At 45.1% G+C, this 25,793-nt stretch overlaps 2 protein-coding genes across 7 annotated transcripts in view; one reads left to right on the top strand and one right to left on the bottom strand.

Moving 5' to 3' along the window:
* Positions 1–7,169, bottom strand: part of LOC132868407 (evC complex member EVC) — a 28,144-nt gene extending 20,975 nt beyond the window's left edge. For 2 of the 4 annotated variants that reach the window (XM_060901268.1, XM_060901269.1), the window contains exons 1-4: positions 6,723–7,169; positions 3,305–3,464; positions 1,679–1,774; positions 1,499–1,588 (exon numbers count right to left, since the gene is read on the bottom strand). In XM_060901268.1, coding sequence (XP_060757251.1) covers positions 1,499–1,588; positions 1,679–1,774; positions 3,305–3,463 — 345 coding nt within the window. In that variant the 5' untranslated portion in view covers position 3,464; positions 6,723–7,169. The remainder of the gene's footprint in view (positions 1–1,498; positions 1,589–1,678; positions 1,775–3,304; positions 3,465–6,722) is intronic. The other 2 variants (XM_060901270.1, XM_060901271.1) reach the window with 2 other exon arrangements.
* LOC132868406 (limbin-like) overlaps positions 6,936–25,793 on the top strand; it is a 45,328-nt gene continuing 26,470 nt past the window's right edge. For 2 of the 3 annotated variants that reach the window (XM_060901267.1, XM_060901265.1), the window contains exons 1-2: positions 6,936–7,238; positions 18,093–18,147. In XM_060901267.1, coding sequence (XP_060757250.1) covers positions 7,098–7,238; positions 18,093–18,147 — 196 coding nt within the window. In that variant the 5' untranslated portion in view covers positions 6,936–7,097. The remainder of the gene's footprint in view (positions 7,239–18,092; positions 18,148–25,793) is intronic. The other variant, XM_060901266.1, reaches the window with a different exon arrangement.

Here is a 25,793-nt window from a genome sequence, read left to right as displayed (position 1 = left end):
AAAATGAACGAATGAACGTTTGGAACTCTGAAATGTTTTTGTCCTGATTCGATAATGTCAAAATCATAAAATAGAAATCTAGAACAACATTTGTATGAAAAAAAAAAAAATATGTTTATATAGGTTGCCCTAAGGCTTTTGCACAGTACTGTAGATGGATTGAGTTGTTTGAGATAACTGTGCAATGAAATCACAATTCACATTTCTACCCATGTTTATCTTTATGATGGGTCAATAAATCATGTATGGAGCACTTGCATGTGACGTCACAGCCGATCCAGATTGTGACAGACGCCATCTTGTCGGTCAAACGCCATATTCCGCCTTCTACTTCTACTTCTGGTTCTACTTCTGCTTTTACTTCTACCTTTTCTTCTGGAAAACCCTACTATATACAATTCTACTACAACGGCTGTGGCTACAAGCTCTCCCTACCTTTGCACGTTTTTTATGTTTTTTGTGTGTATTTTTGCGTGTTGTTCGTCTGTACCGGACTTCAATATCCACTACAACCGTATGGACTTACTGGACATTGGTTTCCAGCAGAAAATGACGGTTTGTAGCGATTTCCATCGCATGCACAACGTTCCGGACGAGAAAAAAAAAAAAACATTCTGGACGAGATAGCGAGACCAGCGGGGTCTCCGTGGATTGTTATCGGAAGCAAAGCGAAGGAGGCGGCGCCGGGAGCGGAAGCAAAAGCGAGGCTGCAGAGCCGGCCTGTTGACTAAGCTCAGAAAACAGCCACTCAAATCTCCACTGCCAAGCCTCTACCTCTCCAACGCCAGATCCATGTAAACAAGACGGACGATTTGGAATTACCTTATTCTATTCTATAATCGGCTGGTCAGTGCTATACTCAATACTTAAGTGACTTACCCATCCAATGAGGATTCTTGTTTACAAGATGCCACATCTGAGTCGCTGACAAATCCTGAATTTCTGTAAAGATAACTGTCCAGAGATTTATAAGCATGCAGTGCTTCACCACTGAACAACGAGGGAAAGTTAATGAGGTAATTATACACGTCCGGGTATTCCACTGACAGTTCAAAATCCGGTCGTGAAAACTCCGTCCGGTAAGCCATAAGGGTCACAAATCTGTAGATCGTTTATTTTAGACATATATCTAGTTATCTGTTCATTAGAAAAATGAGCCGTGTAGTCCATCGGTTGAAATTGATCCATTCTGTACACGAGTGCAGCAGTATTCAGCAGTGTTTTTGACCGACAAGATGGCGGTTGTGTACTTTCCAGTGACGTGACTGCAAGATCTCTATGCAACTGAATTAATGTCGGAGCAATCCTGTTTATGGAGGGTGCCGATAATTCTGGAGGGCATGTATAACATTGTTATGACATCATATCAAACTGACAGCATCATATTGCCAATCCAGCGAACTCAATAATCCACTTCACTGCTTCTTCAGGAGTCAGTGAGTCGACACTCCAGAGGATTGACACATAAATATAAAAATATTTCAATGATAATTCTTACTCTGTATCTCTGATTAATGGGGTAGACCACCCTCGCCTTCAGTGCAAACGCACTGACGTCATTGATTCCAGGACTGTCTGTGTGGCTCACCTGACAGACAGAAAGACAGAAAAATGATTGGTGAAATGATTAATTGTAATTATTTCCTGTTTATCTATACGCTTGTGTGTGGGTACAAACTCTTTCAGCAGGCTGTGTGTTCCTTCCCATGCCATCCTGCTCCGTTTCATCGTCTCTCTCGTCCACATCCATGAGGCTCCACGGGTCACCTTTAGACTACACAGCACGCTCATTTCAACTTACAGGAACATTTCAACCCACTCTTTTTTTTTTTAAACCCTTCTCTAATGTAGGAGAATATACTGTTGGTGTATTAGCGTGATGGTTTGAATCCGAGGTACTTCTACTGTTCGCATTACAAGACATCGATATTACACTGTCAACCTGGAGTCATAGCAGATTTTCGCTTTTAAAATTTCTTCACCAGGATGGAGCTAAATCAGGCGATTTCCTGGTGCGATGCGTTTCTAAAGGGAAAGTACTGAAGGTTCAGTGAACGGTCAACTGGTGTAACCTTCCTGAGCAGAGCTTCTGGAAATACTTCACCACCACCAGCACGTTCTTGTTTCCCGTGAGCCACACTTCCAAGATCTGTCGATTTCCTGGGTTAATGTTACTCTAGATCAAATTTGTGTGAAGCAAACTCGGAAGATGCCAAGAGAGTCCATCCTCTTCTATTGTCCAGAGTGAGTGGTTTACTGCTATTGATACTTCTTAATCTGGCAAAACGGAGAACCTGGAGGAAACCCATGCGAACATGGAGAGAACACAGGTACGCCATCCATTTACCCTTACTGGCCACTTAATTCGATACACCCATCCATCCATCTGCTGTTTTCTGCAGTTATCTAATTTGCCAATCCCTGATGGCTGATTTGACCCAGATGGACTGGTTTGAGTAGTTCAGAAACTGCTGATCTCCTGGGGTTTTCACACACAACAGTTGCTACACAGAATGGTGTGAAAAAAAACAAACAAAAAAAAACAGTGAGCGAGCGACAGTTATGTGGTTGGAAACAAACCCCTTGTTGATAAGAGAGGTCAGATGAAAATGGCCAGATTGGTTCGAGCTGCCAGGAATGATACAGCAACTCATAGCAACTCTTTACAACCGTGGTGAGCAGAAAAGCATCTCGGCATGCAATCGAAAACAGACAACCACATTGGGTTCCATTCCTGCCAGCCATAATAACCTTCTTTTTACAACATACATTTTGATGTGGATTGATGTGGACAGGCTAACTTGGGCTAGCTTTCCCCCAAGGGTCCAACAGTGGCAGCTCTGGGGCTTGAACCTGTGACCCTCTGATAACACAAAGTCGAAGCTTCTTGCCAAAATAGCAAGCTCAAGGAAGAAACCCTCGTTGGACTTTGAACAGAAGAATGGCGACGCGGTGGATATTATTCAGTGATCAACATTTCGATGAACGTTAACACTTGTCAAACTTTTGATTGAATAAATTAGGTTTCATAAAATCATAAACGTAAATGAGCTCCTTTAGTGTGTGTAAGCCTGTTAATATAAGCTTCATTTCAACATTTTGGTTCCATGTGTAGTACCCTACAGGATTGCAGATCTAACATCTGTCGTGCTTCGTTCACAAAGCATTCTGGAATGCATCGCAACAACACCATGATATCCTTCCGCCAAGAATTAGTTCAAGTGATGGTAAATAACAGCTTGAAGTGCTTGAAATGGCAAGAAATGTTATCATGCGTGCAGATGTGTATGTGTATGTGTGAGACCTTTGCAGACAGACAGTAGGGTTTAAAGAGGAGTGTGTGTATAAGTACGGCGGCGATCATTCCCAACAGCAGTCCTGAACACACACTTCCCAACAACACACCCGAGTGGAGAGATACACACTCTGCTTGCTGGAGCAGCACATCGCCCGAGCACTCCATCCTACACACACACACACACACACACACACAAAATAAAGACTGTGGTGTGGCTGCAGAACCAGCATGGATTTTGTCGTGGCTTATCACATGCATTTATGCAAATTATTTAGCTGAAGGCAGCTCATCAGACCAGAAATGAGCGACACGGCAAGAGAGATTAAGTTAGAAATTTTCACAGCTGGTCTGATTAGTGAAGTGACAATATGTGCCGAGTTTCCCAAAAGCATCGTAGCACAAAGATCATCGTTAAATGGTTGAGTGAGCAGCACAATGAACACTCTCCTTGTTAAGATGCCCTTCGCATTAAGAGGCTTTTGGGAAACCCACCAATGGCTTGTACAAAAAAGTTGACGACAAAAACAATTTTTAAAGACAAGGGACAGAGAATTATGTGTGTATCCTCCACATTGTGGTGCTCGCCAAAAAAAAGTGAAGCACCACTAAAAAACAAAACATTAACACTTTGAATTGTCATGTGTATCGCCATTAATTAATCAGCAAAAGTTAAAAGCTAACCGATGTCACTGTTCAGTCACATTAGTTGCTTATTGGGACCATTATTAGGAAGATGTTTTATTAAACTGGACCCTGTTGGATATCCCTGACCTATAGCAAGGGGATCTGGGATTTCCTGTGTTCCTGCCTCACACCCATAACCTAACTATTATCATGTATGTTTGAGTCAGTTTCCATTTTTTTCTCCTTTTTAAATACTACTGTAACCAGTGTTGCTAACTAAGAGAAATTGTTGCTGGATTTGGTGATTTTTTAGACTCCTTTTGTGACTTTAATCCCGAAAAGAGCTTTGAAACAAATCTAGTGATTTTCTGAGCATGTCAGTCACTGTCTTGAACTCAATAAGGCTCTCCAGATCACATCTGCTGATTTTATGTCTATATATATCAGCAGATGCTTGCAACTAATCACTGACCATTGTGACCCTCCTCAGGAGTGGTCGACCAACAAAGATCACTCCAAGAGCAAGGCGTGTAATAGTCAGCGAGGTCACAAAGGACCCCAGGGTAACTTCTAAGCAACTGAAGGCCTCGCTCACATCGCTCCCAATGACCAATCACTGATTTATCAGGAGTGTTGTAGGACTCGAGACTGGTCTCAAGATCACTTTTTGAAGGTCTCGGTCTCGTCTCGGAATCGACCGCATTTTTACTCGGTCTCACACATTGAGGACTCTGGATTTATTTCAAGACCAGTCAAAGCCACAACTGCTGGGATTTCACTAAATTCCCTGTGCATCGTCTGATTTATTTGCTCACATCGTTCTTGTGATTGGATGTAAAATGTCCTGCTTCAAATGCGACCAATAACGTCACTCATTGCTAGTTTGAAATGTTTCTTCCTGTTAACGTCTGTCACCCCTCCCCCACCCCTTCACACACACTGATCTGGTCTTGGTCTTGACTCGATCTCGGTCTGATTTGGGCCGAATCCCATTTCACCCCTTGGACCAACCCCTTAGCCCTTCCCCTCCATTTTGCGCATTCACGTGAAGGGGTAGGGGTATCCCAATCCCAGTTAACGCGGAGGGGTAGGGGAAGGGGGAGGGCTTCTGTACCCCTCCAAACGGAGATTTTCCTGGAGCTGACTCCGAACGAAGGGGTTTGAGTGATTTCCCACAATGCCATGCGGATTTCAGCGAGATTTCATGCGGATTTCAGAAAGATGGCGGTTCCCGCGGCGAAAGATTGTCATAAATGTATTTTCTCCATTATTTACGTGTTTTAAGTTGTTATCCAGAGGAAACACGCCGCTTGATTCGCTTTCGAGCTGAGAATGAGCAGCGATTTCTGAAATCCAAGCTGCTGCTAAAAAGCTTTGGGAGTGAGTATTGTTTTCGGTTGCTTTACTGCGTACGTTTTGTTCTGTTATTCTCGCTTTTATTGTTTACATGAGTGTTCTGACACCTCATTCTGTCGGATGTGGTGCACGAAGCGCCAAAGATATCCCATTCAGTGGTGTTAGTTAACAAATCACACCCTGCCAGCAGAGATTTCTGGTTCTGCCTCTGGCTCTGACTGTAGCGGCTGGTCGCAGCCAATGACGTGTCGCGTTTTGCTAACGTAAACGCTGACGGAGGTACGCGATGACGTATGCGATCGTTGAAGGGCTATCCCAATACGTAAGGGTTGAATTTCAAGCCCTATCCCTTGTAGCTCAGTTTCAAGGGGAAGGGCCAAGGGGAAGGCGGAGGGGAAGGCGGAGGGGTAGGGGTAGAAATTAGAATTGGGATTGGGCCTTGGACTTGGGCTTGACTTGATCTCAACCCCTCAACGTCTTGGTCTTAATACACTCTGGTCTTGGTCTCAGTTTAGGTGGTCTTGACGACAACACCACTGATCACCATTGCTCCCAGTGACCAAGCACTGATCCCCGTTGTTCCAAATGTGCACCTGAATTTGTAATTCGACGATCTTGTTTATGATCCATCCATCCATTATCTGTAACCACTTATCCTGTCCTACAGGGTCGCAGGCAAGCTGGAGCCTATCCCAGCTGACTATGGGTGAGAGGCGGGGTACACCCTGGACAAGTCGCCAGGTTATCGCAGGGCTGACACATTGAGACAAACAACCATTCACACTCACGGCCAATTTAGAGCCACCAATCACCCTAACCTGCATGTCTTTGGACTGTGGGGGAAACCGGAGCACCCGGAGGAAACCCATGCAGACACGGGGAGAACATGCAAACTCCGCACAGGGCTCGAACCCAGAACCTTCTTGCTATGAGGCCACAGTGCTAACCACTACACCACCGTATACCGCCCATGTTTATGATCATGATACATCAATAAATAAGTCAATGACGTCAACTAAGGACATTTCTGTGTGTGCTTTAGCTCCTTTCCTCTGCCTCTCTGTGACGTCACAACATCTAACTTTTCACAGCAAAGTTTTCTTTTTCACCACCAACCGCAACATCAGCACTAGAATCATCAGACCCTTCAACCCACAGCAAATATTACAACATAAGCACATTAAATGTGTTCATATTACGCATGGGCTTTTCCTTTAACACACACAAAAAAAGCACTGACTCTTCGTTGCCATGGTAACTTTGTCACGGGTTCACGACGAGAGTTGAATCGCTTTGAGGGTTAAAATGGCGCTCCGCGCATGCGCACAAACTTTAGTCTGGAAGTTAAAACTTTTCCCGGATGTTTATTTGAGCGCAAAAAAAAAAAAAAAGCCCACACCTATAAACACGATACATGAACACATAAACAATCTTTGCAGTGTACCTGCGGTGCTTGTATATGTAGTCCAAGCTTATTAAACCAGCATCATCTAGGATTTTCTCCTCTTCTTCGCCGCATCCGAGCGGAATCCGCTCGTGACCAATAGCACTCGCGTTCCTTCTCACAGAATAGCCAATTGGATTCGAGAGGGCGGGGCTTCATATCAGAATTCCTAAAGTTTGGAGTTTTGGGAAATCTGAACGTTAGTCAGTCTCCACCCCTTTTTCCCGAAACTCAACAATATGGAGCAGGAAAAGCGGAAGTGCAGCTCTGCTGGATTCGTTTGTTTGTTTGAAATCACGTCCATGCAGCGAAATGCTGTTAATTCTGTGTGATGTGAATGTTTATGGCGCTTTATGATTTTGTCCCGGATGTTAAATGCGTTGGGCTCGCGCGACCTTCTCTTTCTGCTTCCTGCTGCTCGCGAGCCGCCGCCGCCACAATGCGCGCGTGCTGACTCTGAAACCGGAAGGAAACGGCACAGTCCCGGGACCGGATGAGCGCAGCACCAGTGGTCAGGTAACACATCATGCACTTTGAGACTTTATTACACATGCATGCATCTTCATTTGATGTTATGGTCTTTATATGTTAATTACTCATTATTATTATTATTATTATTATTATTATTATTATTACTTTAGTAGGTAAAATATCCCAGTTAATTGCAAACCCTTTGAAATTTATACAATTAAAGAGTTTTTGAATTGTTTATTGTTCTGTCAATGACTGTAGGTTATGGGATTCATGTATCAGGCATGAGAGGGCTCAGAGTGAAAAATCTCAAATCACAATCTTGTCTTGACTTTTAATATAATATCCCAGCTGACTATGGGTGAGAGGCGGGGTACACCCTGGACAAGTCATCACAGGGCTGACACATACAGACAACCATTCACACCTACGGTCAATTTAGAGTCACCAGTTAACCTAACCTGCATGTCTTTGGACTGTGGGGGAAACCGGAGCACCCGGAGGAAACCCACGCGGACACGGGGAGAACATGCAAACTCCGCACAGAAAGGCCCTTGTCGGCCACGGGGCTCGAACCCGGACCTTCTTGCTTTGAGGCGACAGCGCTAACCACTACACCACCGTGCCGCCCCATACAGAACCAAAATAGTCACAACTCTCTCTCTCTCTCTCTCATTATCTCTAGCCGCTTTATCCTTCTACAGGGTCGCAGGCAAGCTGGAGCCTATCCCAGCTGACTACGGGCGAAAGGCGGGGTACACCCTGGACAAGTCGCCAGGTCATCACAGGGCTGACACATAGACACAGACAACCATTCACACTCACATTCACACCTACGGTCAATTTAGAGTCACCAGTTAACCTAACCTGCATGTCTTTGGACTGTGGGGGAAACCGGAGCACCCGGAGGAAACCCACGCGGACACGGGGAGAACATGCAAACTCCGCACAGAAAGGCCCTCGTCGGCCACGGGGCTCGAACCCGGACCTTCTTGCTTTGAGGCGACAGCGCTAACCACTACACCACCGTGCCGCCCCGTACAGAACCAAAATAGTCACAACTCAATTAAATAAATACTGCACTGTCTTAGTACGACTAAAATGCATCTCTCTCACTAAACACTTTCCAACAGAATTTTTAAAAAGCACTAGAAATGCTATCCAAATCCTATCGGAATGTATCAAAGGAATTTGCTCGTTTGCAAACTTTGAAAGTTTTCAAACAAAACTTAAAAATGGCACGATAAATCCGATCAAAATATACGCCACAAAGAAATTCACTCGAATGCAAAATTTTAGTACGACCAAAATACACTCACTCGTAATCTTTCACTTAAAACCTCAAAACTCTATCAAAATCAATCACTTTCCAGATAATTCACTTGTAAACTTTCACGTAAAACTTTCAAACAAAAATTCAAAATAGCACTAAGACACTACCACACTATTCAAATACACTCACCAAACAAATTCTCTGTCCTGCAAAATTTCACTAAACACTTTAGAAGTTGTACGGTTTGTTTCTGAAATGGTACGGAAGACTAGTTTAATTTCACACTCAAATGCCGATTATATTCTGATTTAAGGTATCTTTAGCGTAAAATGTGTAACTGGCTGGCCGAACATTTGCTTATCCATGGAAATTCATTCTCCCATGCAGCCTGGTATCTGCATTCATATTTTTGCCGTTTGGTATTGGGTTTAGTGGCCATGATGAATGATTGCTTGTAAAAAATGTCGGACAGCCTGGGTGAATCCTACATTACGGAAGTGACTGTCGTTCTGTTCGTTGATTGGTTAAAAATCAGTTGACGTCAGCAGTGTTTCTCATACGATTCTGATTGGACGTAATCGGGAGTATTTTTAACTTGGCGGTAGGCATTTCCCAAAACCGGGAGATTATCCAGTTTTTAACAAATACGATCGGGAGGTGGAGGCTAAAATCGGGAGCCTCCCGCCGAAATCGGGAGGGTTGGCAAGTATGGGTTGATGCTTTATTTTCATTATTCCTGTTAGAAGTTAGTGTCGTGGTGACGTCACAGAGGGCAATGCTAATGCAGTTAGAACGTCATTCATCAAAAGAAAAGAAAGCAATAATTATGGGATGATTTCACTTCGTCTCATGATTGCACTTGCTTAAAACTTGCCTCAAATCTCCATAATTATCTGAATATGAAACCTCAGACTGTAACTTCTTCTTTCTTCTTCTTCTTTTGGCTGCTCCAGATTAGGGGTGGCCACGGCGGATCTTTCATCTCCATTGCTCCCTGTCTTCCGCATCCTTCTCTACCACACCTGCCACTTTCATGTCCTTTCTCACCACATCTTTGGCCTTCGTTGTTTTCGTGTGCCTGGCAGCTCCATCCTCAACATTCTCCTTCCAACATGCTCTGCATCTCTTCTCAGGATGTGCCCATACCATCTCAGTCTCATCTCTCTTAGCTTAATTCCCAAGCTCTCCACACGTGCTGTCCCTCTGATGTGCTCGTTCCTTATCCTGTCCAAGCTTGTCACTCCCATTGCAAATCAACTCCGCCACCTTCAACTTTGCCTCCTGTCTCTTCGTTAAAGTGCATATTCTGGACCAATTTCGTGTTTCTTTTTATATGAAATGTCCCTTTACACACTCATCCAGAAGGGTAATTTTGCACAAGGCCATCTGTCTCCAGCAGAAAAAAATAAAATAACAAAACACGTCTGGAAAAATCCCAAGGGATTCTGGAGCCAGATTCGTGACGTTACCTGCGGAAGCGCCAGCAGGCTGCGTGAGCTTACATGGTTTCAGTGCACAGCCTGTGTAGACCAAGCGCTCCCATTTCTCTCTCACTGTCCGGGCTTTTGGGAAACGATGAGCACTAATCCCATCAAGATTGGTGTTGCTACCCCCTCCTACGATACATCTGTTAACCATTTTAATAATTACGCGATAACGTTGAAGAAATTTGCAGAAAACCATCAGGTAGTTTTCTCATAAACAAACCAGCGCTGACGTAGGATTCAGAGGGAGGCGACGTCACGAAATCAATGTTTGCCAGGAAATCCAAATGGCAAGTTTTTTCAGAGGCGGACCAATTCAACTTAAACGGCTTGATTTCAACTGAATTTTTCTGGTATTGCGCAAGGTAAAAAAATTGCAGAGAATGCAGAATGTTACACATATTTGACCAAAGTTTAATATAAAATAGGAGGATTACATTGATCTTGCTCCTGAATTTACCCGTGATATGCACTTTAAGGGTACGGTCTCCAGTCCATACATCACAGCTGGTCTCACTACTGTCTTATACAGCTTACCTTTCACTTTTGCTGGGACTTTCCTATCACAAACGACTTCCGAAATCCTTCTCCAACTGCTCCACCCTGCCTGCACTCTCTTTCTCACCTCACTATCGCAGCCCCCATTTTCCTGCACAGTTGACCCCAGGTACTTGAATTCACCAACTTTCTTTATGTCTACTCCTACACTCTCATCCCCATTCTCATTGGTGCACATGTATTCTGTTTTGCTCCTGCTCACCTTCATTCCTCTTCGTTCCAATGCATCCCTCCAAACCCAACTTTCTACTTTCACCACGTATCACAATATCATCTGTAAACATCATGTTCCATGGTGACTCTTGCCTCACTTCGTCCGTCAAGCTATCCATTACTATGGCAAACAAGAAAGGACTCAAAGCAGATCCTTGATGAAGTCCCACCTTCACCTTGAACCATTCAGTCGTTCCAACTGCACACCTCACTGCCGTTTCACTGTTCTCATACGTGTCTTGTACCACTCTAATATACTTCTCGTTCCCTCCACACTTTCTCATACAATACCATAACTCGTCTCTCGGCACTCTATCGTACGTCTTCTCCAGGCCTCCAAACACACAATGTAGCTTTCTCTGGCCTTCCCTGTACTTCTCCATTAACATTCTTAAAGCAAAAATTGCCTCCGACATGCTCTTCCTTGGCATAAACCCATACTGCTGTTCACAGATTGCTACGTCTCTTCTCAATCTCGCCTCCAATACCCTTTCCCATAACTTCATGGTGTGGCTCATCTTTATTTGATGTGACAGTGTTGTTATGGTGTTTATAAGTTAATTACTCATCATATTAGTGAGTATTATTAGGATTATGATGATGATTATTTTCATCATAACTTTAGTCGGTAAACTATCTTTTCCTTAAAGGAAAAGTCCATCCTGAAACACATAAAACGTGTTTGTACAGAAATCTGTATGATGTGCTCAGTGGTAATGATGCAGATATGTTGGTTGATGCTTTATTTTCGTTGTTCCTGTTAGAAGTTAGTGTCGTGGTGACGTCACAGGGGGCAATGCGAGTGCAGTTACAACGTCATTCATCAAAAGAAAAGATAGCAATAATTATAAAATGATTTCACTTCGTCTCATGATTGCACTTGCTTAAAACTATGCTCAAGTCTCCATAATTATCTGAATATGAAAGCTCAGACTGTACTAATAATCAATAACGACCCAAATCCATATCAGGATATGTATAAGGCCATTATTATAAAATGTTCTGTTTCCGGTCCACCGGCCGGGTGAGTGCCGTTTGTGCGGTTGAATATATATATTTTTTTAACGCCGGTTTTTCGACATTTTTTTCAGGTTCGTAAATCTAAACTCGAACTTGACATTTACGCATTCCCAGGGCTTTCCACTAAGGCTCATACTAGCCAGCCACGACAAATAAGTAGCCAGCCGGGGAGGGTAAACACAAAACAAACTCCTGTGCACGCAGTTCCCAGGATTAAATGTATTTTCCACAGACCATTTATTTATTCACTTTACTCAAATACAAAGTAAAATGGCAGTAAATCTTCTTTCTTTTCTTGCGTATTGTATCATGAGGCGTTCCTGGCTTGTAAATCTCTGATTTTCGGTGCATGACACATTCACGCAGCTGAGCATGCTATGAATTAACAACGACAACGGTCTGCAGTGGTGGCTACACAATTACACACTCAGCGAACATTTCTCCATTTGTGTATGAAAATACACTCCAACCACTCAGTTTGGTTTCATTTACAATCAACGGTGTCTTTTGATGCCAGCACGGAATTGAACGAGAGAAGACTGGTTTACCAGAGACAAAATAAGCGTGATCTCTGCTTCTATTCCCTCCGACACACTACTGCCTCCGCCGAGTGCGCGCGCACTCTGAACTGAATCAGCTCTGCGCATGCGCCGTGCGGCACAAAAAAATGTCAGCCACCATGAAGGAAGGAGATCCGAAGTTTTCAAACATTTGCTTAAGTGTGAAATCGCAAAATGGTATTCTAGCGAACAACAAAATAGTAAAGATTCAGAAAAACAAATCATTCAGTGATCATTTTAATAGTGTAATTTCATCCGAACTAGGCCTAACGCTCGATTTAGAACTACAAAAAGTCCGTGTGTCGGACATTTTAAGTACCTTTGTAAAAGTTTTGCAAATGTTGCAGTCAGCATTTAAAATGCTAACTTAAAGTTTTTGTACAAGTTTCAGTTGATTAAACTGTCGTTTTATTAAATGTGTCTGCTTTTGTAATAAAAAAGTACTGAAAGAAAAAGCAAACACAGCATTGCGATTTCTTATCCATCCATTAAAAAAAAAAAATCCCTCCCTCCCGACTGAAAATTTGTTTGCTCACCCGGTGGGCAGGAAACGGATTTTTTTTTTAAGGATGGCCTAAAGGTGCTTTGTGACAATATCCATTGTGAAAAGCACTAGAGCGGCGGCGACAATTATCGACACCTTTTCAGATTTACCAATAAAAACAATTTTACAAAGGTGAGTTTCAGTTACAACAGTTATTATCGGTTAATTAATCAACCGGAAGACCCTCCTCGCCCTTTGAGCTTGTCGTCTGATGATGCAGCTCGTTACCTGAGATGGAATTTTTTTCAGCACGATCAGCAATTTTTCGGAAAACCCCGGACGTTATCATGGCAGGTAAGCATGGTGGAAAGATCATGGACATGTTTTTACTGATCAAATTCACCGATATTTCATGATCTCCTTGTCGAAACCTACTTTGTTTCTTACTCTTTCATTTGACAGTCGGCATTTTGTATCTAAACGCGTGTTTGAGAAGTCACGTGAGGTGTCGATAATAGTGATCACTTTCACCGGTGTCCACCATTATCGACACCCTGTGGAATGAAGGGACATTTACAACTGTTATGGATCAATCTTTGTGTAACATTGTTGAAGTCGATGAAGTACTTTAAAAAAAAAAGGTGCTGTGATTTATTGTAATTTTTTTCTGATCCATAACAGAATGGAATATTTATAGAGTATTTGGAATCCTTTTGTATTATATGGAATTAGAGCGCAATTAAATTCCTAGCATATAAAAAATTACATGCTTGAAATATTCAGATTTTTCGATTCCATTCAGAAAATATTTTTTTGCAGTTTGTTGTAAATATCTACCACATATTACAATATCATTTAGACATTTTATATTTTGGTTTGAGGAATGATATGCGACCTTTGACCTGGATTTTCATGCGGTTACAATGTCAGTTGCCTGTTGACGTTTATTGGTAAACTACAAAACGAGAAATTAATACAAACAACAATGAAATGATTAACAAAATGTGATCTCTGGAAATACTTCGAAAGTGGAAGAAAAAGATTTTCTGACACGTTAAACATTATCAGTTCATTTGTTTACAAACATTTGAATTATCTCCTCGTTTACGGAAACACCGACATCGATATATTTATATAAAATATATTTTGTATGAAAGATAAGTCTATGTAAAACAAATTTTAAATAAAAACTATGTTTTTTTTAACTGAATACTACATACTGATTATTTTTTTTTATAAATAATCATCTGGATGTCAATAACTGTGGACAAAGGTGTCGATAATTGTGGACTGGTGTCACGTGATCTGATACACTAAGTAATCAGGAATCAACTCTTTTTTTTTTTTTTTTCCCAGTGGAAGTTTGAGTAATTATTCATGCACAATTTACGTATTGAAAGTCGTTTCTACTTTTGCAACGGCCAAAAGATGGTTAAGGTGTCGATAATTGTAGCCACCGCTCTATATAAATAAAATTGAATTGATAACAGGCACGTTTCGGGAATGTCATATTTTTACTGCATTCAACTAGAGACTGTAATTTCCCAATCTCTGACCAGAACAAATCAAAGAAAAGCCCCATCAATTTGGATTTCCGAATCAGGATTGTCTTTTCAACTTGAAGTTCTTCTGAATTTCAAAAGTGATATCAAATCAAGGGGGCAGCACGGTGGTGTAGTGGTTAGCGCTGTCGCCTCACAGCAAGAAGGTCCTGGGTTCGAGCCCCGGGGCCGGCGAGGGCCTTTCTGTGTGGAGTTTGCATGTTCTCCCCGTGTGGGTTTCCTCCGGGTGCTCCGGTTTCCCCCACAGTCCAAAGACATGCAGGTTAGGTTAACTGGTGACTCTAAATTGACCGTAGGTGTGAATGTGAGTGTGAATGGTTGTCTGTGTCTATGTGTCAGCCCTGTGATGACCTGGCGACTTGTCCAGGGTGTACCCCGCCTTTCGCCCGTAGTCAGCTGGGATAGGCTCCAGCTTGCCTGCGACCCTGTAGAACAGGATAAAGCGGCTAGAGATAATGAGATGAGATGAGATATCAAATCAACATGGCAGTTTCAGTACAGAAGAAAAGAAACTAGTAGCACGTCTTTCCTTTAAATGAGCTAATGTTGTGTCGACAAGTAGTTGCTTTAGAGCAATCAACAGACAGATATATTTAACAGTTATTCCACAAAATCGAGTCGTACATGAGCCGATAGCCGACCGAGTCAGCTATCAACCATGTACGACGAGATTGAGTGGAATCATTCTTTTGTTCTATCCACATTCACTGGATTTTGAGAAACGGAGCATTTTTATTTTTTGCAAATTCGATCAATAAAACCTTTATACAAAACGTCCGACAAAATAATTTCCGCTTAGAATGTAAACAAACTGGCGAAATGACAGGAGCAATTTGTGAAAAATGTGATCATAATAATTCTTGAAAAATAAAAAAGATACGTTCTTCCCATCAAATACTTTTGTTGCTTTTTTGTATGTTTTAGGGTTTTGTTTTCGAGTCGTTTTTATTTCATCCTAGGTTGGTTTGGCATCACGCTCCACCATTTTGTTTTCTCTACTCACGTTATAGGAGCTGATGGCCTTGTAGTAGAGCAGCCAATCAGAGTGCATGATTGCTCATATCCAGTAAATGTGGATGGAATAAATCAGATTGTTAAATGTGTAAAGCCAGTATCTCACTGGGCTGCAACAGCTTGCGACAAATTGCGAACGTCATTCGCGAGAGAGTTTCAAAAGTGTCTTGAAACATTCGCGGGGCTTCTCAATTTCTTTGCATGAGTCGCAAAGTGTCGCTCCTTCGTCACTGAAATTTTGAACATGTTCAAAAAATGAGTGCGACAAAATTTCTCTCAAAATAGCCGCAAACGCGTCGCCGGTGTCGCAAAGCCGTCGCGAACCCTTCTCAAGTCAGTTTCCGTGAGGCTTCCTCTACTTCCCTGCCTGCCGAGGGAAAGCCGGGCTGCGACAGCCTGTGACGAGTTGGAGACACGACAATTGCGGTAAAATATGCGAATATCAATTCAGTGCGATTCCAAGTGAAAATTGTCGCTAATTCGCATATTTTATCGCAATTGTTGTGTCTCCAACTAGTCGCGGGCTGTCACAGCCCAGTGAGATACTACCCTAAAATTGACTAAACAGATCACTGATGGCAAAATATACATCATTCATTCATTCATTCATTGCAGTTAGCTGTTAACTTGTTGCTCACAAAAGATGAACGACTTCTGAGGTAAGTCAAATAATGCAGAAACCAACACTGGTTGGATAAATGCATTCGCGTTGACTGCGGTATTTGGAAACCTTCATGTTTCAGGGCTCGAAATTCGCGGTGGTCCAGTCGCCCGAGGCGACTTAATTTTTAATTTGGCGGGTAATTCCTGTCACTAGCCAGCCCGGCTGGCTAGTTAAAAATAAAAAATATATATGAAGCGAAGATTCAGACACACCGTCAACTAAAGCCGCCACATATTAAGCGTGTGCCGTGTCTGTGTTAATCGATGTGTTTATTGGCAGGACGGAAACTACCGAAGAATTCCGAATCATATCGTGTACGAGTCAGGCTGTCGGTTTTTTCACTACTGCGCATGCATATAACACATCTCGTTGAATATCGCGGTAATCACGTGTAGTATTGGACCAGGTGGGTGGAGCACAGAAGCATGGCAGGCCAGAACTGAGTTCTCAATGAACTATTTATTGCTAGCTTTTCAGCCTTTTATCACTTCCCAGCCGCGCGCGTGCGCGCACATACACGTGTTCTGGTTGGGGAGAGAGAGAGAGCTCCCTTTCTCTGCTCTCCTCTCCTTTTAAAGAGCGCGGTCACTGGGGAAGATACACAAACACAGGTTAATCCCCATCAGGTGCAATGATTCCACCACTTACCTTCCCTGACTCCGCCCTCCATTCACAGACCAACGCTTGGCCACGCTCCTGCTGCCACATCATGTTATCAAATTCAATAGATGTGGCCACATTATCCCCCATTTAAACACGTGTTTTTGTTGTTGTTTACATCTACATCTGCCAAAGCTACGTTGTGATGTGGAATTTTCTGAAAGGTGTACAGAAACCGCCAGAGACGGGGACAACGCGACCTCGGTCTGAAGAGGAGAAACGACAAAGGACTTATAAGCAAACGTGGGAGCAGGGGAGGCCTTGGCTGCAATACGATTTTTATGGAATAATTAATTTTTTTCAAGTTAATTCCTAGTCAGTATGAAGCTCCTGATGCTTTCTCTCTCATAAATGGTTAAATACAGAAAGCATGTTGGACATATTTTGCTTTCAATACTCATACACCAAGTTGCCAAGTTTTCCAATATATTATTATTTGTTGATATTATATTATGGTGCTCTGTGCTGTTCTCATTTATGTATTTAATAGCAGTATCAAAATACTTGGGTCTTGAAATAAATGCACATTAGTCATGAACAATGGTAACTGCTCTCTTTTGCATTATTTTTGACAGAAGTAAAATTCATACATGAACAAATTTTGGCTAGTTGATTTTCTGTTTGGCGAGTTACTTTGGAAGGTAACTAGTCCGGCTAGCTGGTGAAAAAAAAAAAAAGAATTTCGAGCCCTGTGTTTGAGGAAGAGTGTTTCAACTGGACAGACTAAAAGACTAAAGTGCTGCTGCATCACTCTTTTTAGGCAGAGATGAATTCCTACTGGCACCACCATCAGCAGGTCGTTGAACGATATGGCGTGTAATTAAGGAAACGGTTAGCCAAAGTGAAAATGACCAACATGTTTAATCTTCACATAATAAATACCTTTCACGTAACTGAGGATTACATGTTAATTCTCATCTCATCTCATTATCTCTAGCCGCTTTATCCTGTTCTACAGGGTCGCAGGCAAGCTGGAGCCTATCCCAGCTGACTATGGGCGAAAGGCGGGGTACACCCTGGACAAGTCGCCAGGTCATCACAGGGCTGACACACAGACACAGACAACCATTCACACCTACGGTCAATTTAGAGTCACCAGTTAACCTAACCTGCATGTCTTTGGACTGTGGGGGAAACCGGAGCACCCGGAGGAAACCCACGCGGACACGGGGAGAACATGCAAACTCCGCACAGAAAGGCCCTCGCCGGCCACGGGGCTCGAACCCGGACCTTCTTGCTGTGAGGCGACAGCGCTAACCACTACACCACCGTGCCGCCTACATGTTAATTATTATTCTTAAAGATTAATCTTCATATCATTCATTCAGGATTATTTTTGCTTTATAAGCACGATACAAATGAAATTAAATTGTATGTATGCACTCTGTGTGTTACTGTTTTGTGTAGTGCTTCGGTGGATTGGACCAGAGGAATCAATGTGAGCATTTGGACCTGAATGCAGGTAAAATCCAGTGTTACACTTCAACATTCAGGAATACATTTCTTTTAACACTTGATACATTTATATAAACACTAATATTTCACTGTTATTCCGAATACGACTGTTCGTAATTTCATCCGGGTCATGAAATCTTCCGTTTGGATATTCCGAATTTAGCCTCATTCCGAATTTCACATTTTCCGATTTCCCGGCATGTCAGATATGCTGATACTATTCAGGTTTTTGGAGCATATCCAGCACGTTCGGAAGCTGCAGCTCAATTTGCAACACAGCCTCTTGTCTGTGCATTGGACACAAACCGATTACACAGTTGGAGCATGCACGGCTGCACCTAAACGGGAATGTTTAAGTCATTCCTCGAAATCGAGTTGTACATGAGCTGAGAGCCGATGAGGCACGTAACACTGAGTCGGCTCAAAGCCATGTACGATGAGATTGAGTGGAATAACTGTTTGATTCGATCCACGTGCACTGGATTTGGAGAACCAGAGCATTTTTATTTTTATTTTTTTGCAAATTCAATCAATAAAAACTTTCTACAAAACGTCCGACAAAATCATTTCCGCTTAGAATGTAAACAGACCGGCGTAACGATGGGAACAATTTGTGAACAATGCAATAATAAGAATAACAATTTTTGAAAAATAAAAAAAGATATGTACGTTCTGACCATCAAATACTTTCATTCCATATTTTACATGGTTTTCCCCCAAAGCGTTTTAGCGTATCGGGCCCGATACACTTGCTCTGCCTGCCGATACGCTTAGTCGCTTTAGTTAAAATCCGATACGCTTAGATTTATACCGATACATTAAATTTCCTACCCACAAGTAACTAGATACATAGGAGAGCAAATAACAGATCCATTTACATATTGATTGATATTTGTGTTAAACAAGCCGTCTTTTTTCCCAATGTTTGTGTTGATTCTGTCAAAGTTATATGTCCGCGTGGTATGATGTAAACAAACTGTAATCTGTTGGCTACGTCAAGATCACGTGTTCAAACCGTCCAATAAAAACATCAAAAGAAAACGTCAAACATCCCGGAAGTTTCCGTTTTATTATAAGCGATCTCATTGGCTGCCGATGTTGTCCCGCACCAGACGGACAAAGCCGACTGACTTTAATAAGCTAGGAGAAGACTCGCTGCACAATTTGATCAACATTATTGGGCCAAGCAAAAGCCAAGGAGAATTAATCTGCTTTAAAGGAGTAGAAAACTTAATTCGTTAGTTTGGGTTTGCAGAAAGATTATGTGCTTATAAACACTCTCACGCAGTGAAGTTGTCCAAATGTGTCAAATATACAGAGATGCCTACTAGTACGGATTGGCCGTATTTTGTACGGAAAAGTTACGCAAATACGATGTTACGGCAAACAGTGTTATTCTGTACGGAATTATTATAAAGTCTTAAAAAATTCCAGTGAGTTGTTTTTAAATGTCCAAGTGACTTTTTCAATCCATGCGCGATTCACGGCTAGGCTATTTATTTTTACGACAACCGCACATGCTGTGTGTGACATGCGCAGATTCCGCACATGCTGTGTGTGACATGCGCAGATTCCGCACATGCTGTGTGTGACATGCGCAGATTCCGCACATGCTGTGTGTGACATGCGCAGATTCCGCACATGCTGTGTGTGACATGCGCAGATTCCGCACATTTGTTCGTGCTGTTTTCGATACGGTAGAATGGCCGTGCGTTACACCCAGTCAAAAGGGCAATGGATACGCGCACTGCAAACTGTGTAGAACTGACATTAACATCATTCATGGTGGTCGCGATGACTGTACGCGGCATGTCAACTACAAAAAAACATATGGAGTATGCTGAAATGGCGAATCAGGCGAAAAGTAAATCTGGGGGTATCCAGCAGTTTTTTACGAAATCTGTGGATGAAAAGACACGGAACGTGACACGTGCTGAAGCGGTGATGGTTGACCTATGCTTGGAGTTGAACTTGCCAATTAGTGCCATGAAATGTGAGTTAAACTTATTCAGTTTCTTTTTACATGTATGATTTTTATTCACTGAAATATCAAACACTGGCTGTACTTCTGTAATTCAAAGTCTTTTCAGTGTTGCAAGTGCAAATGTATATGTAGTATGATCAAAAACAGAATTTTATGATTAGTGCTGTTGGGATTGTGGCAAAAAATTGATCATTCCACTGTTTTAAATACAATTATAAATGTCATTTTATTCAATGTCTCTTCTGAAGCATTATGCTGAAGTATTTATATATTGGGACATTAAGATAACAATGTCGGACTCTCTTTTTGGCATGAAATAAGAAATTTTTTAAAAATTTTATTAGAATCCGTTAACAGGTAGAACATTTTGCCAGGCAATATAATTGTAACGGTTCACGAGGTGTGGGTGGAGCACAGAGGATGGCAGGACAGAGATCAGGTTTTCAAAAAGGCTTTATTGCCACACTTTTCAGTGAACAATTATATATGGCTAGACACACACACACACAGTCAGCGTCTAGTCCGGAGATGAGCTCCTCTGCTCTCGCTCTCCCTCCTTAAGTAGGGCGCGGTCACTGGGAAGACACACAAACACAGGTTAATTGCAGTCAGGTGTAGTGATTCTGCCACTTACCTTCCCTGACTCCGCCCTCCTGTCACAGACCGGCGCTTGACCACGCCCCCGCTGCCACATACCCCCACCACCCAACTCAGGCCGGGCAGCCGTCCGGCCTGCAGCCGACTCACCCCCCCCCCCACGCCGGGAGAGGAAGTCCGCCACGACCATCTGTGCCCCCAGCCTGTGGACCACCTTAAAATTGAAGGGTTGGAGTGCCAGATACCAACGGGTGATCCGCGCGTTGGCATCCTTCATGCGGTGGAGCCACTGGAGGGGCGCGTGGTCCGAACAGAGGGTGAAAGGGCGCCCCAGCAGGTAGTAGCAGAGGGCGAGGACCGCCCACTTGATCGCCAGACACTCCTTCTCGATAGTGCTGTAGCGCCCCTCACATACTGACAGCTTCCTGCTAATGTACAGGACGGGGCGGTCCTCCCCCTCCACCTCCTGGGACAAAACCGCCCCCAGCCCTCTGTCCGATGCATCGGTCTGCAACATAAAAGGGAGAGAAAAGTCAGGGGAGTGTAATAGTGGCCCCCCACACAGTGCAGCCTTTACCTCAGAGAAAGCCCGCTGGCATTGCTCCGTCCACTGGACCGGATCTGGTGCCCCCTTTTTAGTGAGATCAGTCAGCGGGCTGGTGACGTCCGAATAATTAGGTATAAACCTCCGATAGTAGCCAGCCAGCCCCAGGAACTGTCTCACCCCCTTTTTTGGTCTTGGGCCTCGGGCAGGCCGCAATTGCTGCTGTCTTGTTAATTTGGGGACGCACCTGCCCGTTGCCCAAGTGGAAGCCCAGATACCGTACTTCCACCCGCCCAATCGCACACTTCTTTGGGTTGGCTGTGAGACCCGCTCGCCTCAGCGACTTAAGGACGGCCCTCAGGTGTTGTAAGTGCCGCTGCCAGTCATTACTATAAATGATGATATCATCAAGGTATGCGGCCGCATAGGTGGCGTGGGGGCGGAGGACCCTGTCCATCAGCCGCTGAAACGTAGCAGGCGCCCCAAACAGCCCAAACGGAAGTGTGACGAATTGGTGCAAACCGAACGGTGTGGAAAAGGCCGTTTTTTCCCGGGATAATGGAGTCAAGGGGATCTGCCAATAACCCTTTGTTAAATCCAGCGTCGAGTAAAAACGAGCCGTGCCTAGCCGATCGAGCAACTCATCAATACGAGGCATTGGGTACGCATCAAATTTAGACACTGCGTTGACTTTTCTATAGTCCACACAGAACCGGACCGACCCGTCGGCCTTGGGTACCAAGACCACCGGGCTGCTCCAGTCACTGTGGGACTCCTCGACGATGCCCATTTCGAGCATGGCCTCGAGTTCTTCCCGAACCACTTTTTTCTTGTGCTCGGGTAACCTGTAAGGGCGGCTACGCACTACCACTCCCGGGGGCGTCTCAATGTGGTGCTCTATGAGGTTGGTGCGGCCAGGCAGGGGCAAGAACACGTCCGAAAACTCGGTCTGCAACTGGGCAACCTCCGCGAGTTGGGTCGGAGAGAGGTGGTCTCCACGGGGGACCGGAGAGGTACGCGATGCCAATGTTCCCTTTTGCACCTCCGGCCCCAGCTCCGCCTTCTCCGGAACCACCGACACCAACGCCACGGGGACCTCCTCGTTCCAGAGTTTGAGTAGGTTGAGGTGGTAAATCTGTAGCGCCCCGCCCCTATCCGTCCGCTTCACCTCATAGTCAATGTCCCCGACTCACCGTGTGACCTCAAAGGGTCCTTGCCACTTGGCGACTAATTTGGAGCTCGATGTGGGCAACAGTACGAGTACTTTCTCTTCCGGTGCGAACTCCCTAAGGCGCGTACCCTTGTCGTACAGGCGGGCTTGTCGTTCTTGGGCCTGCCGCAAATTCTCCTGAGTTAGGTGCGTGAGCGTGTGGAGTTTTGCGCGCAGGTCAATAACGTATTGGATTTCATTTTTACTTGGTGAAGGTCCCTCCTCCCAATTTTCCCGCAGCACGTCTAGGATGTCGCGCGGCTTACGCCCGTATAACAATTCGAACGGGGAGAACCCCGTGGAGGCTTGGGGGACCTCTCGCACTGCAAAGAGCAAGGGTTCGAGCCATCTATCCCAATTACGTGCGTCCTCACTTACGAATTTTTAAATTATGTTCTTGAGGGTGCGGTTGAACCGTTCAACTAAACCGTCCGTTTGTGGGTGATACACGCTGGTGCGGATCGGCTTAATACCCAATAACCCATACAGTTCGTTCAGTGTACGTGACATAAACGAGGTGCCTTGGTCATTCAGAATCTCTTTCGGGATTCCAACTCGGGAGATAACGCGGAAGAGTGCCTCTGCAATACTGCGTGCTGAGATATTGCGCAGAGGCACTGCTTCCGGGTATCGCGTTGCATAGTCCACTAGAACTAATATAAAGCGGTACCCTCATACTGACCGATTTAATGGCCCGACGAGATCCATCCCAATTCTTTCGAACGGGCTCTCGATTAACGGTAGAGGGCGCAAAGGCGCTTTTGGAATGGCCGCTGGATTTACTAACTGGCATTCGCGGCATGCCGTACACCACCTACGGACATCGCCGCGAATCCCCGGCCAATAGAATCGGGCCATTATTCGGGCTAGTGTTTTATCCTGCCCTAAGTGTCCAGCCATGGGATTAAAGTGAGCCGTCTGGAATACCAATTCCCGGCGGCTCTTCGGAATTAAAAGTTGCATGACTCGCTCTTTAGTTTGAGTGTCCTGCGTCACTCGGTATAACCTATCCTTCATAATCGCGAAGTAAGGGAAGGACGGGGTGGCGTTCGGCGGGAGCATTTGACCATCGATTACTCTCACTTGGTCAAACGCATGCCTCAGAGTCTCGTCTCGCGACTGTTCTAATGGGAAATCCGCGAGGGATTCCCCAATAGAGAGAGGAGGAGCCGGCGGCTCCTCACTCTGACGCGGAGATGACGTAGACGGCTCTGTGACAGCTGCTCCCGCCAAAGCGACACCGGGACCTCCCCCTGTTAAATGGCAGGACACACTCCTCACTAAATGTGTCATTAAATCCCGAAATCCCGGCCAATCAGTCCCCAAAATTAAAGAGTGGGTAAGGCGAGGATTAACCGCCGCCTTCACTATGGCTTTTTCCCCTCTGAAAAAAATGTGGACTGACACCAAAGGGTAGCGGTGAACATCCCCGTGCACACACAACACCTTCACCCCCTGTGCTCCCCCCAATGCCTCGTTTTGAACCAGGCTTTGGCGAATTGAGGTCTGATTACAACCAGAATCCACCAACGCCTGATATGTAGCCCCTTGGATACTCACTGGTATGTGATACGCTCCGGCCCGATCGAGGGCGGCCTCTGGCGCGTTGGGGATCCGAACCACCGCGCCCACTTCCATTGCCGTGCACTGCTGTTGAAGATGGCCCGGCTCCCCGCAGCGCCAGCAAACCGGCCCGGGCTTTCCCTCTGCACCTGTGTTCTGGGGCTCACTCACCTGAGGTGGGGGAGAGACAGACACAGAAGGGAGAAACGGGAGGGCACCGCGGGTGCGGCGGGCCGGCTGGGGTGGCGCCGGCCCCCGTCTCCGCGGTGGGGGAATGGGGCGAGGACGGGACACAGAAGGAGGGGGGGAGAGAGAGAGAGAAGAGGAGAGAAGAGAAGACGCCGTCTGCTGTCCTGCCACCGGAACAGCTGCCAAATGATCCTCCGCCAGCTCGACTGCCTGATCCAGCGACGCCGGGCGGTGGCACTGGACCCACTCCACGGTTCCTGCTGGTAGGCGAGCGATGAATTGTTCCAGCACCACCTGGTCGATGATCCCCTCGGCGTCGCGGTTGTCGGCCCTCAAACACCGCCAGCAGGCGTCCTGGAGCTGCTGGCCAAACGCGAACGGCCGGCCGACTTCCTCCAAGCGCAAAGCACAGAAGCGCTGGCGCTGTTGCTCTGGTGTGCGCCCCACACGCTGGAGGGCGGCCCGGCGGAGGTCCACGTAGGCCAGCCGGCGATCGGCGGGGAGCTGTAGCGCGGCCAGCTGCGCCTCTCCCGTTAGGAGGGGGAGAAGGCGTGCCGCGCGCTGCTCCATTGGCCACCCCGAGGCTTCTGCGACTTGTTCGAATAACGTGATGAAAGCCTCGGAGTCGTCCTGCGGACCCATCTTGGTAACGGTGAGGGGAGACGGGCCCGCGGCCGGAGCGTTGGTGGACCCTGCCGACGCGAGGAGGTGCCGGAACGCCTCGCGGTCTTCCTGCTGGGCCAGCACCAGGGCTTCGAAGCGTCGCTCCTGTTCCTTCCGGAGGGTGGCGAGCGCCTGGTGCTGGCTTTGCTGGGCCGTGGCGAGGGCGTGGACCAGGTCGGCGAACGGGGAGGACTCCATGGGGCTGATCTGCTGGTGCTCCACTCTGGTTCCTGGGTTTCGGCACCACTGTAACGGTTCACGAGGTGTGGGTGGAGCACAGAGGACGGCAGGACAGAGATCAGGTTTTCAAAAAGGCTTTATTGCCACACTTTTCAGTGAACAATTATATATGGCTAGACACACACACACAGTCAGCGTCTAGTCCGGAGATGAGCTCCTCTGCTCTCGCTCTCCCTCCTTAAGTAGGGCGCGGTCACTGGGAAGACACACAAACACAGGTTAATTGCAGTCAGGTGTAGTGATTCTGCCACTTACCTTCCCTGACTCCGCCCTCCTGTCATAGACCGGCACTTGACCACGCCCCCGCTGCCACAATAATATAATACTTTTGAGGAGTTACATTCAATACCAATGATTGGTAGTCAACCGTAATGTCTGCAAACAGGGAACACTATTGTATTTATAAAAATGTGATATACTGTATGCTCTAGAAATTTGTCGAGTGGAAATTCAGTTGAGATGGCTGCTCGCGTTTTGTTTATTCAATTCACACAAAACAGTTCTTTTTAATAATTTAAATGTTAAACATATTGGTATATATACCTCTTTATAATGGAAATGCGCATAAATTAATGTTACTGAAAGTCATTCCAAAATACTGAAAAATGTTTTCAAGAATACTGAAATTCAAAATTTGGGGTAGGCATCTCTGAATATAATTTA

This window comes from Neoarius graeffei, chromosome 20 (genome assembly GCF_027579695.1).
Source record: "Neoarius graeffei isolate fNeoGra1 chromosome 20, fNeoGra1.pri, whole genome shotgun sequence".
Lineage (NCBI taxonomy): Eukaryota > Metazoa > Chordata > Actinopteri > Siluriformes > Ariidae > Neoarius > Neoarius graeffei.
The sequence above is the reverse complement of the archived record's forward strand: the minus strand, read 5'-3'. Positions and strand labels throughout refer to the sequence as shown.